General features: G+C 41.1%; 1 protein-coding gene across 1 annotated transcript; it reads right to left on the bottom strand.

The window, feature by feature from the left end:
- Positions 1-937: 937 nt before the first annotated feature.
- Positions 938-13,233, bottom strand: LOC139465116 (solute carrier family 28 member 3-like). The gene is made up of 11 exons (XM_071246804.1): positions 13,016-13,233; positions 11,516-11,680; positions 11,133-11,277; positions 9,325-9,516; positions 8,626-8,787; positions 7,645-7,770; positions 7,013-7,143; positions 4,667-4,835; positions 2,630-2,887; positions 1,678-1,858; positions 938-969 (listed from the first exon to the last, which is right to left on the bottom strand). Exons 1-11 carry the CDS (start codon positions 13,231-13,233, stop codon positions 938-940), a joined length of 1,779 nt encoding a protein of 592 aa, XP_071102905.1.
- Positions 13,234-17,070: the final 3,837 nt, after the last annotated feature.

Consider the following 17,070-nt stretch of genomic DNA (forward strand, 5'->3'; position numbering starts at 1 on the left):
GGGCAATTAATGAAATGCATCTGGCTTCGGGATAGTCTATTTGTTGTTTGTGGACTCTCACTCTGGCTCTTCGTCACTGTTCTTCGCAATCTTCGTATTTGATTACATCTATTACATATTAGACATGTCAATCAATGAAGGAGCGTACCCAGAATTGTTCTTGTTAAAGTTCACCCTCTTGTCCTCTGATGTACGCGAACAGCTTCATATTATATAATACTATGTTAGAAATGGAATCTTTATCACAGCAGCTTTTCCGAACATTGTAGCTTTATTCTTTGCGGATAATATGACAGGGGTATCTGATACTTTTATACAACTATAGAGGAACATAAACATGCTTGAAACATTTGTCATAACCTCCGAGTGAGAAGAAACATAAATAATCCCTGGTCATTCTCATACATTTCTTAATGTACGCACCAATATAATTCATATAATTCCAAGTTCTTAATATATTTTTACACTGGTGACATGCAATGACATGTCAGCAGCTTTGTTTCATACACCACACCTCCAAATAATGGGGAGGGTATAACCGAGCTTTGGGACATAATTACCCTTTTCGCGAACATCTGGTGTCATCACCTATTTCTGTCATCTATTTATAGAATTGTCACTGGGTGTATGCCGTTTGCGCCCAGTGGAGGTTGTGTGGGTGGATAATCAAGACTGGTTATTCTCTGGCATTGACGTATCATATTTCCTTAACGCCGCAATATTCTAGCTACATGAATGCAGTCTGAAACTAACGGAGTCTGGATCTATCTATGCAGTCGGGTATAATGACATCCATCAACCTCATCAGCGAGTCTGACCACCCGTTTCCGTGAGTCGCTCTTACGACAACATATGTAACCGAGTGTGTGTGAATAGTGAATGAGGAATTCGAAGTGAGCACCAGGAAGCAGGAGGCTGGCGGTCATCTCAACAAAGGTCACTGCAGCATCTGCCCATTGTACAGCAACCCTGTATCCGAAATGATAGTCAGATTTGAAAGAGTGATGGAACGTCTTGTTTAGACATATATGTTTACACAGTACTAAATAAATACTGGAAGAAACACATTTCTATCAGTATCATATTAACAACATAGAAAACAATCTTATTCTTTGGAGGCAACTTTGTGTTTTGACCAAGATATCTCGCACCTGAATTCAAGGCGATGTGAATGGGGTGTAACAGCGCGTTCCATGATTATTGCACTTAAGCAGCCATGTGCATCTACATGTACGTGTGTGTGTTTGTGGCTGCTTGTACTATTCGGGACGAATGGGCCTACAGAGATACCATGCAGCACATGAACAAGATTACTCCATGTTCTCTCCCCTTAATGCAGAGAGCCATTTTGGATTACATAAAGTACCATCTTTTACCCTCTTTTGGTACAGATAGGAACACTCAAGCTGAAATGATATATTCATACCCTCTTTTGGTATAACCCTGCTGGTGATCGAACCTCGGACCTTCCGCTCTCCGGCCAGACTATTCATCCACAACAACATTGAAACGGTCTCCTTGCATTCAAACACAACCTAACAAACCATAGCATTATAATGACACCTTGTCTCTAACTTTTGTAAAATATATGCATCCGATTGAAGAAAATTCTTATGCAAGTTGTATTGATTTATAAAAACGATTCATTAAAGAAGGAGTAACATTTTCCAAACGAACCTGCAATGGAACCGGTCATGAACGTGGCTACGTTTCCCGCAATAAGAGCCCGGATGACGAGTTTGACAATATCCTGTTTCCGTTCAGGTGCCATGGGAACCAGAGTCCCCAGTGTAATACCTATAGAGGTGACAGTGGAGAACCCACAGAGAGCGTAGGTTGCTATAACTTCACTTCTCTCCTGGGTAGAAACAAAACACATGTTCAAAATACTGTATCAAAACTGATAGTTATCAAATAATCACATTATATGCAACCACTGTCGGACTTTTCTTCCATAAACCGTGAGACAGACACTTCCTCCTTTTACAATAATCAAGTATCCTCATACAAGGGGCCCGATTACTACGTTGACACAATGTCCGCATGGATGACTGTAGGAGTAAGTCCTTTCATCCTTTCAGAGATTTTGGATGACATCACGACATTTTGGATGACATGCGAGGTCTTCCTGACCGTGGGAGATCCCGTACAGCATGGGTTTGCCCGCGTTTTCGAACCAGTCTGCTGATTACCGTATAATGATACCATTGACTTCCTAGGCTTCTGTAGGTTATGCCTGTCGAATGCATACCATTAATACGCAATTTTTGCGCCTCTGAAAACCTTCTTCGTGCCATGTTCACAGATAATGCTTCAACAACGCAAGACAATGACGTTAAATACTCACTGGTGTACAGATGCTTCATTTTGGCATGGGTGGCATGCTGCACGGGCATGTAGCACTGCGATATGACGTGACAGTTGCCATTGTACTGTCCCATCATTTCTACGGAACACGAAATTTGCAGTTGTTGCCAATGGGGATATTTCAGTATCAGTTATTTTCCAGGGGTGCCTAACCTTCTTCTTTATGCATAATATATGTTGTTTGTTTCTTTTGTCTTTTGTTCTGAACACACACACACACACACACACACACACACACACACACACGCCATATATCACTTACATCCATGATGCCACCAAGGAGCGTCTGATTGGTCGCCTCGAGTATGACGTCACTACCCTGCCAGTGCCACGTTTCGTTATGCGTGGTCACATAGTCAAGAAGCTGAAAGCGGTTTCTTCTCAGTATCCCCAGCTCGGTGAAACTGATGGTGGAGGTGCCAAAAATCTTAACGCCCAACATTTCCCCCATCTTCCCGCAATCCTGGGTGGCCACGCCCATCATGTACGAGAATGGGTAGAATAGATAGGAACACACAAGCTGAAATGATATCATATTCATACAGCTGAAATGCACTTGACATCGCTGAGTTATATCAAACGATTTGAATTATAAGCGACAGAACTCCTTTCCTTGAAGGGTGGAATCCAAACATGAAAAAACGTGGGTTTCCAATTAGCCTCTGACTGGCTATTTTACTTCTATACTGAGATCATACCTGCCTGCGACAGACAGACAGGGCTGTAACGACTATCAGAGCCAGACAGGGTCAAAGGTGAAGCATGGCATTTACTTCTAAAGTAAACATATGTGATCAATAGTAAATTTCGAAATGTGAACTTGAGACGAAAATCCCATTTAAACTAAAGCATACAGCTTTACTATTTTCGGTAAAAATGAGCCTACAAAAGTTTCTGAAACAGATCATCTTTTTATGAATAATAAAATACATTAGAGATCCTATGCACATATATTACATGAAATACCACCTTTATACCACATCTATATAATGCATCAGAGACTTAATATGAATGTGTGTATATAGTGGATGACCACTCCATACAAATAAAATAATAAAATATTTAATCTTCTATTTCATTAATTAACTGCTGAAAATGTTAGTTATTTTTAATATGGCAATATTCACAATATGAAAATGTGTCTCATGTCCTTATACTGAACATATATTTTCCCTTTTCAAATGAAATACATCAATATAATATCTTGTCTTTGCATGTAATAAGGATCAATAGTTTTTACCTTCCATCACTGAATCCTTTAGCTTGTATTCCATATCAGAAATGAACGTACATTAAACTATATATTCACATGTCACTGTAGAAGTTCACTTTTATCAGATAATTCAGAAACGAGGGAAATGTCGTCCAAGGCCTGTAGTCAATTGAAACCACACTTGATATCAGTAGGTAAAGGAGGGTCTTATCAGTGTCTTACCGTTTAAGAGGTAGGGTCGGAGATACGTGGTACAGCAAGCAGGGTACAGAAAATGGTAATTAGAGTGTGTCGAGAATGAGTAGTGGTGGTACTTGGGGGTTAAAAGAAATATTAACATTAAATTTATTAACAGATAACCCAATGCGAATAACATATACAGTATACTACGGTTATAACGAACTCAAAGAGACCACTAATTGTAGTTCGTGTAACCGTAGTTACAGCATATATATCCTATAATCCTACAACAGCATCCTTACAACTCATGGAGTGTAAACATGTCTACGGCCACCATGACGGAAAGATTGAACCTCTCATCTGTGAGCAGAGCTGACGACAAATGATGTTGATTCAAACGCAGATGACGTCGGCACCCTAGCAAACGAACTTGACTACAACGTGGTAGGCGTTACCCGTCTCCGAGGACGACAACCGCATCTTTTAGTAGTCATGATGATGCGAACGTTTGTCGCATTAAACTGCTTATCCGTTACATGACGTGAAACCTGCTACCGAGGACAAGATGAACAAGCATGACCAGATCTTTGAGCAAAGGCAACAGTTCCCGTGGCTTGGTAATGTTGCCACTGTCGCCGAGTAACACTCTGAGAGACGTTATAGCGTACTACACCATGATAACGCAGGTACCTTCAGTCCCAGCCTTGACACCGAGGTCATTATCAATAGCTTTCTTCCAAAAGGAACAAAAGTCGTGTTCAAATTCAAAATTGTGTTTGTTTTTATAAATACCATTCGCATGACAACACATTCAGCTAAGAACTCGTTTGTTTCAGAGAAGATTAGTATATGTAACTTTCCTCTCTGAATTCGAAGTTCGACTATGGTATACTAGTATATATTCACCCCAAACGAAAGGCCGGCGAATCCCGCCTGGTTCCCAAACCACTCCAGGGTCTTGTCAACAAACTTTATGAGGGCGATGAAGGCGATCATGGTTGCGATGATGTTGGCGATGATTTTAACGGCGGCAACGGCACCGCTTGACAGAGCGGAGAGGATGTTACGATGTTTCCTGGAAGACAACGTTCTCAGTATTCTATTTTAATAAAACAAATGACAAAATCCTTTCCATGATCATAAGCAATATCTGCTAACAGCAGAGTCCATGTATCATAAGCACTTTTATGACACACTATCAAATAGTGATGATGTCAGGAGTGAGTGAGTTGTATTTAACGCCGCTTTTAACAGTATTCCAGTTACATCACGGCGTGTCAGCTTAATGTGGGAGGAAAGCCCGAAGTTATGCAGGTGTCAGACGTTTACAATTTCGGTGAAACCCATGAGCACAGGTATGGTGCTGACAAACCAAGAAACATAATCGGGGCGAACCGGGATTCGAACCCACAATCATGGGTTTCTGGCGTGCCCAAGGGAATCGCGGCGCTTCAGACGACTGGGCCACCCGTGTCCCCGATGATGTCAGGGGAAATACAGAATGTCAACATCAGAAAGTAGGCAGCCTCGATTATCCGCCGCAACATATTCCATTGGGCGTAAAAGGCAACATAGTGATGGAAATTATATGAATGGATCACTGACAATCAGTGATGACACCGGGTGTTCGTGAAAAAGGTCTGTCCCTCCCCACTGGAAGCACCACCAGTCGCCTAAATTGTATAAAATGTTGGGGGCGAATACATAGTTCGGAAGAAATTGTCATTGACGAGTTCGGGGCTCGCCTCACTATCGACTGAACAAGAGTCCTTACTTAGTATCACAATGTAACCTTTCTTGGAAATGTCTACAAGTGTGCGGAAATCGCAAAAGCAATCGGGCATTTCCGAAATTCTTGAGTCACGCTCGTATGTCGTATGCCGTATATCGTATATCGTATGTTGTATGTCGTGTGTCGTGTGTCATCGGTTGTCGCAATGCCGACCTGGCACACAGTAAATCGTGGGCAAGTTAACATATCTTATTTTACAATGGGAGAAAATGTGGAAAGGAAATTGAAAGGATATGACACCAGTGCTCCCATATATAGCATGGATGACACCAGTGCTCCCATATATAGCATGAATGACACCAGTGCTCCCATATATAGCACGGATGACACCGGTGCTCCCATATATAGCATGGATGACACCAGTGCTCCCATATATAGCATGGATGAAACCAGTGCTCCCATATATAGCATGGATGACACCGGTGCTCCCATATATAGCATGAATGACACCAGTGCTTCCATATATAGCAAGGATGACACCACTGCTCCAATATATAGCATGAATGACACCGGTGCTCCCATATACAGCATGAATGACACGAGTGCTCCCATATATAGCATGAATGACACCAGTGCTTCCATATATAGCAAGGATGACACCAGTGCTCCCATATATAGCATGAATGACACCGGTGCTCCCATATATAGCATGAATGACACCGGTGCTCCCATATATAGCATGAATGACACCGGTGCTCCCATATATAGCATGAATGACACCGGTGCTCCCATATATAGCATGAATGACACCAGTGCTCCCATATATAGCATGGATGACACCGGTGCTCCCATATATAGCATGAATGACACCAGTGCTCCAATATATAGCATGTATGACACCAGTGCTCCCATATATAGCATGAATGACACCAGTGCTCCCATATATAGTATGAATGACACGAGTGCTCCCATATACTCATGTGTTTGCTACCAACAACACAATAATGGGTCTCAATGAATGTGAGTATATACCCATATGTCAAGTACCTCTCTGTGTGTTTGTGTAAATCTCACACTTGGATATGATTGTAAACGGGGCCCCAACGCAGAGATGGTTAATGGGGTTGAATGCCCTAGGGAGTGTAAGGCAAATGAAATCAGAAGTGTGTTAAGTACATCAAACATATTAACATCATAGTGAATGGCAAACAAAGGAAACTTCAAGCTATCGTTATCTGCACGAAGGTAAACATTCCCTTGCTATTTGTAGCCCAGTTGATGTCGGCATTAACAAGTTTAACAGCAGGAATTCAACTATCTCAACAGTTCACTACATTCCCAACGAGCACACTCTGTCAACAATCTACTTATAATGTACATTCCTTCCTTCCCCCGATTCACACAGCCACTAAGTCTCATCTATCTTAACCATTCAACCAACTCACCTAAGTCACAACTATCTTAATCACCCAACCAACTCTCTCCCAATTACAAATAGTACATAAAATCCAGTAACTTACTCTAGTCCCATTTCCATCTTTACTCCATCTCTGAAGTACGACTTCTTTGTTTCTGGACACATAAGTTTGGTGATGGCGAGAGCGGCGGGGGCGGACATCACGGCAGCGGATAACAGGTGGTTGGCGGGAACCTGCACGTGCGACATGTGTATGGTAACTTAATAGGTATACTACATGCCCGATCTGGCCTGCACTACCTCAAACTCCAAAGACGTTTTAAAGCAATCATGTAACGTTTTCCTAACGTGGTAACGCTACCCAGCAAATCCAGCCAATAGATCAATATCAGTGTCTGGTAAGATACACACACTACTACAAGCCATTTCCACAATCCTATGACATCCTAAAAGAAGAGTCCAACTATATCATGAGCATGAAAAACTATCCGTTAGTGATGATACCAGGTGTTCGCGTATCCTGACCAACCGGAGGAACCCGTCACAAACACATGCATAGGCAAGTCAGTTGTTCGCCTAAAAAACACACAGGAAACTGATGGGTCAGATTTGAAAACGTCCTCCACGGAAAGGAAACGCCAACTGGGGCATACTATCATTGACAAATTTAGCTGAGTGAAAGTATTTATTGTAAGAAGAACTAGTTTGTTTGTTTATTTGTTGTTTTGTACTCACTCCGAGCTGTATGTACGACCCCATGACGCCGCCACTGACGCTGGCGAAACCACACGTCATGATGGCATGGAGTTCTGATTCCGTCGCACGCTTCAAATACGGTCGGACCAAGAGGGGCACTTCAGTCTATAAGGTATAGTTACACGAGCGTGTGATGTCATACTCAAAGTGAGGTATCTCTTTACAGAATATTGGACAGGCCACTACTTTTTATCCATGATTTCGGTGAAAGAAAGTCCCTTTTACAAGTTTTCATAAAGTAAGTGAGTGAGTGAGTTTGGTTTAACGCCGCTTTTAACAGTATTCCAGTTATATCACGGCGTGACAGCTTAATGTGTGAGGAAAGCCCGAAGTGATGTAGGTGTCAGACGTTTACCACTTCGTTGAAACCCCACGAGCACGGGTATGGTGCTGACAAACCTAGAAACATAATCGATGCGAACCGGGATTTGAACCCACAATCAAAGGTTTCTGGCGTGCCCAAAGGACGCTGCTCTGCACAGCGAATCGCAGCGCCTTAGACGACTGGGCCACCCGTGCCCCCTTTCATAAAAGATGCAAACTTTCAAACAAGACGAGATAATACGTGTGAAATGATACATGCACTTCAGATTCAGTCATATCGGGGGATGAGGTGTGTAAATAAACCCTGTATTGTGGACCTGATAATGTTACCATAAAATAAAAAATATACAATATGAGTGAGTGAGTTGAAAGCTGCTTTGAACAGAACAACGGTTATTTCACAGCTTGTCAGCTTAATGTAATCCAAACGTGATGCTTAGATGTTTACCACATTGATTAAACGTTTGTGTTAAACGACAAATCATAACCAGAGCACATCTGGGATTCGAACCAACTAGCATAGGATCCTTTCACGCATCAGGGAGGTGACTCTTGAAGGCCAATCTGGGTTCATTAAATGCTTGACCATATGTGAACATAAACATAATAAATGTTGCAAATGTTCTTATCCCCTACCAGCCCAACGAAGATGTTAGCCGAGGCTACCACAGACTCGATGGGCCCACAGTCCAGACAGAAGGACAAGAAGGATCCCAGTTTATTCATGATCGCCTGGAGCACACCCATGTGGTACAACACGGATATCGAGGCGTTGAAAAACAACACCCCTGGCATCACCTACAACATGAAGACGATGTCCAGAGTTAAAGAGTAGCAGATAATAAAATGTTAACTCAAGGGGTAAAAACGTTCACTTAAGTATGTGTCTTGTACATGTAGCGTATCATTCACTGGAAACATATTTAATGGTAGTCATGTTAACAAGATATCAAACAAACCTACAGCTTCTCATTGTTTCCTTGCTTGCATATTTCAACTTCAACAGGAAACACTTCTCCAAGCTGTATTGCATCTGACACACATGTAATTGTGAAGCATTAACGTTCGATAACACTTCAACAGAACACAAACAGTCTGACCATCTTTCCAGGCCGTTCTCCAACAGAAGTTTATTGCAAAGCATGTCGACCACCATGTTAAGGGTTTGGTTCTTTGGACCATTGGAAGCAATTAGTAAGCCCCACATTCCTTTAGACACGGGTCGCTTTGGCACTAAATTCTAGATTCTGACACTAAAGTCTAATTCGTTCACTGTTCATCCTGTATGGTATTGAATATAATATATGGAAATAATCATGTGTTTCTTCTACTCACAGCAAAGGCTATCCTGTGATCCCGGTAGGTCTTCCCGAACACAAACTCTGCTCCAGCATTAGCGTGGTTTATGAATTCCTCCACGCGCTGTCCAATCCACTCAAACACCCCATACCCCCAGGGCGTCCGTAGAATAAGCAGGGCGAACACAAACTGAACCGCAATACCCCAGAACACGGGGTGCCAATTCACCTGAAGACGAAAATGTTTCGTACTGAAATGTTAAGAGTCGTGTCGGTAAGATATTACCCCATTTATACACTGCAAGAATGTGTTAAGGTATTAAACTGGTGCTTAGGACTTTTGTTAAAGTCCCAAAAGGAACAGAGAGTCTATTCAGTATTTAAGGCCTCGTGGCCAAGAGTACAATTTCTTTCACAAAACATGAGTACGATAGTGGCATGTGGATGTTTTACGTAATTTCTAAATATAAAAGTATATATCTATAATTAAAACTATATCTTCTTCTAAATCATCTTGTACTTGTAAATCATCAGCATTTTATAACAAGCATGTGGAAGTCGATTTTAATTCATGCGTATCAATCTACACCAATATCTTATACATCGGGTGAAATAAATAACACTTAGATGATAACGGTTAACTTCACCAAGAACCGCATTAGATGATGCTTTATTACTGATTGACAAATATCTCTTTAAAAAGACCTTTGGGCATTTTCTATACTTTCTCTAAATGTATCATCAATGAACAGCATATACGACTATTTAAGGGAATAATAAAAATAATGGCAATATTTACACACTGTCATATGTGTTCATAGTAACTTGAATGCTCTTTTATTTCATGACCAGTTTAATAAATGCACATTTGGCGGCCAAATGGCACGTACATTTCAAACGTTGGTCATACGGGCTACGAATGACACGTAATCAGTGATTTCGAGGTTTTGGAATTTCATAGACAACAACAGACCGTGAATACAGTCAGATATGTCATCATTGAGCATAAAGCCAATTCAAGAGCTACTATTGATATGCAATTAAGTGATTGAGCAGCACTATTACTGCTATGACCAAATACTTTTAAGAATGTAGTCATCAAGCATGAGGCAGTTCCAGGGACAGAAGGAGATGTCCTCACTTCAGATCGCTAGAGCCGTGGAACGTGTTTGTTTGAAAACATGCTCAGAGCTACATGTACGACTATTGTACCACAGCACAGACAGACCTACATTGTGCTAACTCAGTGATGGCATCAGCTGGCATCACCTCCAAGCTATAAGACAGATCGCTGTGAGTGATTTGGATTTGACACCTGCTGTTGTACCCTTCCACATAGGATTGATCCAACCGGGTAACGTCCTCTCTCACACAGATGATGCTTCAAATTTCTGAGGAACGGTAACATCTGGGTACTGCCTTGTCCAATTACGATTCCTTAACTTAACCCCACTGACTGGCGACCTAATCATTGAAGCTCTACAACAGGAGTACCTCTAGAGCCCAAAGGCAACAATAAGGGCCCTGATCAATGCATTTCACATGGTGTCAGGCAGTTGACAGGATCCTAGAGTGTCACACGTGTTCAAAACATTCAACCCTCGTATGACATCCTTAATGATACAGATAGAACATAAGCGGTTAGAGATACACTTCAAAACAATTGTATACAATTCAATTCCTATGTATGTCCATACATATATTACGATCGTTCATGTTAACGCTTAACAAAATAATTGCTTTGTTTATATCATTATCACTCAGTGTTATAAGAAAACATGGCTGGTACCTCACATGTATCACACGAGGTGTTCTGGTCCTATCCACGTTCCTACATGTACTTACCCTGGCCGGACTGGTGGAGAAGACAAACCCAAGAACCACGAACACGCCTACCCCCAGAAGTGCCTGGATATTCTGGGGGTTGTACCTGACCACGTCCAGTCCTATGTACACTGCCACCCCGGCACTCACCAGCAGGTACAGACCCCTGTGAAGACATAGACAGAGGTTTGCTCTGACCAGCGCACTGTTACTTCATGGCAACAGAGAGGGGAGGACGTCCTTCTGTGACTTGACATAATTAGGAATGGTGTTTTTTTACAGATCTGAGAAGGGGATTTTACAGTGGCCAGGGTCTGTCTGTCACACTGACCAGGATATATGGAGTAATTCCATGCATCAATGAATATTTGAGATTCATTCTGATACCCTGCTGATATTTATACCTTCTGATCCATCGTCGCACTTTCAGTGCCTTACTTCCTTCCCAAACTGACGTACATCTTCCAAGGCAGGTGAAAATGCACAGACCTTTGGTTATTTTGTTCACCAGGTACAGAACTCCAAATAGTGTTCCAACCATCAGACGAATGGACCCTTCGTCTCCGAATCTGTGTTTTGTCAACAATCAAAGAAAGTATGTTACGGAAATGTCATTTGGTTAGTTGGAGGGTTTGTTGTTTAACGCCGTACTCAGCAATATTCCAGCTATATGACGGCGGTCAGACAATCCAGTGATTAATATCATGAGCATCGATCAGCACAATTGGGATCGATGTCAAGTGGGTGATTTGTTGGACGTTTTGTTGTGCCAGCAACAACAAAGTAACGCTTTGTGTAACATGATCTATTGCTATATCTCGTTTACAAAAACAGACTCGATCCAGGATATGTTTCGACTTCTAACAAGGGACAAGAGTTCTGTAACAGATTAACCATTTCATTCCATCATCTGGGAACAACAGTTTCATATTCTAGGGAGCATGGACCTTGGACAAAAATTGCTGAAAAAATCTTATACAAAATCCTCTTGCATCAGGTGTTTCTCCAAACATATATTATTCACTGGATGACATGAAACCAATTTCTGTTCTGTTCCTTTTAAAACAAGGATATTTAATGTAAAATGAAGTGAAAAAATGTTTGTATTTTCTTCATAAAAGCAAAGATTATTGTGAATTGCGAAAACTAACATTTCACTGCCATAAATGGAATATTATCACATGTAAAGAACACTTTTTGAAGGTACGATAACGTGTTTGTACGAGTCTCGGGTTATACGACGGGGTTCAATTCAGAGTCGTGAGTGTGTCCACCTTACGCATTGTTACAGGCCTGACACGTGACACTGAACGTTAACGGAAGCCCAGCCAGTGGCATTTCATTCCATGTCTGACGACGAATATGCTGCTAGTTCCTGCAAGGCATTTTGGGCATTTGGTTGGTTGGTTGGTTGTTTAACGCCGCACTCAGCAATATTCAAGCTATATGACGGCTTGGGAATTTTAAGTGAGTGAGCATGGTTTAATGCCGCTTTAAAAAGTAATCCACTTAAATCACAGCCTATCAGTTTTATGTTCAAAGTGATGCAGGTCTCAGACATTTACCACTTTGGCCACACCCACGAGCACGGGTATGGTGCGGATAAACCACCACGGGTATGGTGCGGATAAACCATGAAACATCGACGTAAACCAGGATTCGAACCCGAAATCATAGGCTTCTGGAGTGCCCAAGGCACTTGTTCATAAATAATTTCCCTGGGACAAATCCAAACATTAACGTAAAGGTTTGTAAGTGAAACCAAATCCACATCTCAATAATCTTTGTCTTTGATTACACAAATCACTGGTTGCACTTGTAAAGACTTGATTATTATGGGCCACTTGACTTGAATCTTGCTAAGTGTGGCTTTACACGAGAAACAAAGAAACCAAACAACTTACTTGTAGTACATACAATACCCGAAGTAGGCGAGGTAAAGCAGCAACAGCAGTCCCTTGACAACAGCAACCATTTTACCCTTGTGTCTGTTCGTGAATCTACTGACTGAACTCTGAAGCCGCATGATCGCAGAGCTCCAGCAGTTGTCGTCGAAGTCTAGTTCGTCTCCTGTGTCTATATTAATCCCAACATCCTTCACTGGATCTACTGAGTCCATCATGTTGCAACGTGTGTACCTATGTGAAAATGTGTGTCACTGAGTTTGGTTTGACGCCGCTTTAAACTGTATTTCAGTTGCAAAACATACACCTGACAAAACCCTTTCTAAAATCATGATTATAAGAAACATCTGGTAAAAGTATATTTCGATTATATTTTTAGCTATTTCGACTCTATCATAAGCAGAAGAATCACTATGAGATAGTGACGATGTCAGGTGTTCAGGAAATTGCGTATCCTCCTGTCACCAGTCACAAACAAAGGGACAGGAATATATGGAAGGTAAATAGGGAATTGCTTGAGCATCAGTTTGGTCGCTGCGTCAAATTTTGACATGTTCTCCACATGTCTACCACTTTGCTGCTGCCTTGAAAGATGGAACTGTGGCCAAGTTGATTTTATTGCTATTTTGTAAATATTTAAGTCAAGTCTTTTAATTGTCTTGTTTCTGTTTCAGCCAGCATCTGCTTCACGTTAGATTACTTGAGCAGTATAAAAAATCAATTAGAGTAGTTCGAGCACTTATATAACTACTAACATAACGATAGCCACTTTCACCTATAGTCACCAACAGCAACAGCGTCCTGCTTTGTCTTCCTTTTCCAGCTTCTTATAACGTAAGTAAACTTTTCTTTCTTTCTAGCCGAGTTTGCTAAATCAGTTGGTCAGATACATTTGAAAGAATTAGTTGTTCCAACCGTTGTATTTGAACCAACGGATGGTTTATTTTGTTTTTTTCTGGGATCCAAGTGTAGTGCTCAGGATCTCTAATAGGTTAGTTTGAGTTTGTTTCATATACATGTAAATATGTCTGTGTATTTAGTTTTATGAATTAGATGCATTAAGGTAATGATTCATTGCTTGGTAAATATGATTGGTAACTATATATATATTAGACTGAAAATAGTTTAAAATATAAACTAGTATTCTATAAGTAGTATCACGTATCTTGATATCTCCAGATATTCTACCAACTGTGCAGCTGGTATTCCTTCTCTCTTAATTCGTTAAACCCTTTTGTTGAATCTAAACTAAATCTATTATCAAATTTAACTATTTATCATTGCTTAAATATCATTTAACTACATATGTGTATGCAGGTGTATGTAGATTATGATGGAATGGATACGTAAGAAAAGGTCATTTTACTTGTTTTTGATTTAAGTCGCCTTTTTCTCTTTCTTATGCGGCCTTATTGTTTCAATTTTCTATAATATACCAATCGATCTTATGATGTCCGTGATTTGACCATCATACACATTGTGTATATTATGTTTATATCATGGCAATTTGTAGGGGCGGTACTTATGTAAACGTCTCAAGTATTTTAAGTTGTAATTTGGCCTAAAACCACTCATGTAACTGTAACTACTTCTCTGCATGTTTGATAAATTAATGTATAATTTCCAGTATTAAAAATATTTAAAGTATGCATAACCGTGTCTCAAAAGATAGTTTATGCATCGGTGTATTGACTCCATGTGATATGTTTGTTGTATTTCATCTATTATATATTTTCATTGTATTTTTATGCATATTTGCAGAGTTAGATCCAACTAGCGTATGTACATGAAAGAAAGTCCAGCTGTCAACTCACACCCTAGTAGCTTGTTCTGTGTTTTGCTGCCCTAACCGCAACCTTGCCCGTTACTACATATTTCTGATCAAATCATTTTTCAGAGCAAGAGTCGTATAACGCTCCTAATATCTTCGTAGAAAGAGCAAGGTTAAGTGTACCGAAAAAGTTGTGAAATGTAGACACCAACTGCCTGAATATTGCTCGACACAAAGGGAAAGTTGAAGTCATCCCTCTTGTCATACAGTCCTGTGGAGAGTATTCTGTCACACTGAAAATTTATGCGTATATATGAAGAGGCGGTTTCACTGCTCTCCTTTATTTCGATGTGAGATGGGTACATGAGTGGAGGGAATAGGCTATTTAACCATTATTGAACGCCATGAGATCAGCCATGTACCTGAAGCTTCTTTGCCAAATTGTCTTCTTTTGATCTTGCCTAAACGTCTAAAGTTCACATGGATATTATCAACGATGAAGCCCAGCATGACACATATTTGTTTCTCAGTAAACTTCAGATGACATCACCAGACTCTGCAGATAGAGACGTCAGTATATGGTCACTACGTTAAGTAACAAATGCTCCATGGATCAAGGAATGAAGGTTTTCCTAAGTTCGTCATATGGGTGAGGTGAGGTGAAATTGGGTTTAACGTCGCGTCCAAGATTATTGCACTTATATAGCGACGTGCATGCACGTGTGTGTGTGTGGCTGCTTGTACTAGTCCGGACTGATGCCGATTTATAGTGCTAGCTCAATGAGATACCATGCCGCAGTTTAACATGAATACCCCACTCAGACACAGTATACTGACTCCGAGCCGACCAGTCCTTGTTTTAGCCCCTTAATGTCGAGCGCCAGACAGGGTAACAACAAGTACCATCTTTTAACGTCTTTTGGTATGACGCGGCCGGGGATCAAACCCCGGACCTTCCGCTCTCCGGGCGGACGCTCTACCACAAGACCACGGAGGCGGCCTCGTCATATGGGATAGAGGTGTACAATGTTGAAAAATCAAATGTTTTGACCGAATAGTATCATCGCTGGCCATTCAGCAAGACAGACGGCAAGGTTGACAGCATCGGACATTTCGAGGGTGAAGTCAACTGGGCTAAATAAGACGATTAAACAAGCCGTAGGTAGACTGTTCGTGAAACATTTCCAGGAGTAGATGTGTACTGGCAAGTGTGAGTGAGTGAGTGAGTGAGTATGGTTTTACGCCGCTTTTAGCAATATTCCAGCAATATCACGGCGGGGTACACCAGAAATGGGCTTCACACATTGTACCCATGTCGGGAATCGAACCCGGGTCTTCGGCGTGACGAGCGAACGCTTTAACCACTTGGCTACCCGACCGCCCCTGGCAAGTGTGAAACTTCATCAGACCTGACTGTGTTGACATGTTCAGCAGATGCACTCGGTGACCTCTAATGACAAGTTAGAAGCTAAAGTTGAACTCGCTTTCACTTGCGTTTCGACAGCAAGCCTACTACGCACTTAATGAGTAAAATTAAGGACAGATTTAATTTGTTGAATTAGCGTTTTCTCAGTTACGATAAGGCGTTACTTTATCAAAATAATAAAGCGGGCTTCAATTTGACAACAACATCTCATTTTGTCATTTACATGTTCTGGAGAAGAACTTACCGTGAAACAATATGTCTTGCAACAGACATGACATCACTGACACTTGCTGTTGTTTGGTCAACAAACGCTGTAACCTTGACCTTTATTTCAGATGATATATCGTCGGTTCACTCCTCTATAACTTACACCTTTGATAATACATAGAATGGTATACTCAATTCGATTTGTTATCATGTTTATCTCGCTTGTGAAATAATTTTCATATAACGGTTATGTTGTTTGAGGCCTTGTCACTTTTCATGTAGAACAAACTATATCACTCTGGACAAACAATTGATATTAAATAGATGCTCGTGTAATCAAAACGAAGACATAAAGGCCAATTATACGGAAAGGGTAATTAAGAAGTTGACATCGCTCATGACTCGATATCTGACACACAACAGACCCGTGAAAATCCGGGGAAGAATAGGTCTTCAGTAACCCATGCTTGCCGTTAAAGGCGACTATGCTTGTCGTAAGCGGCGACTAACGGGATCGGGTGGTGAGGCTGGCTGAGTTGGTTGATGCATGTCATCGATCCCAATTGCGTGGATCGATGCATATGATACTAATCACTGGATTGTCTGGTCCAGACTCGATTATTTACAGACCCCCGTCATATAGCTGGAATA

The sequence above is a fragment of the Haliotis cracherodii genome, unplaced genomic scaffold (assembly GCF_022045235.1).
Source record: "Haliotis cracherodii isolate W230 unplaced genomic scaffold, xgHalCrac1.p SCAF_17, whole genome shotgun sequence".
Lineage (NCBI taxonomy): Eukaryota > Metazoa > Mollusca > Gastropoda > Lepetellida > Haliotidae > Haliotis > Haliotis cracherodii.

Coding starts and splice junctions, on each gene's coding strand:
- LOC139465116 (XM_071246804.1), bottom strand. CDS start 13,233: ATGATGGACTCAGTAGATCCAGTGAAGGATGTTGGGATTAATATAGAC. Junction 9,517..11,132: donor TCTCCACCAGTCCGGCCAGG/GTAAGTACATGT, acceptor TTTCGTCTTCAG/GTGAATTGGCACCCCGTGTT. Junction 7,144..7,644: donor GGTCGTACATACAGCTCGGA/GTGAGTACAAAA, acceptor TCGCACGTGCAG/GTTCCCGCCAACCACCTGTT.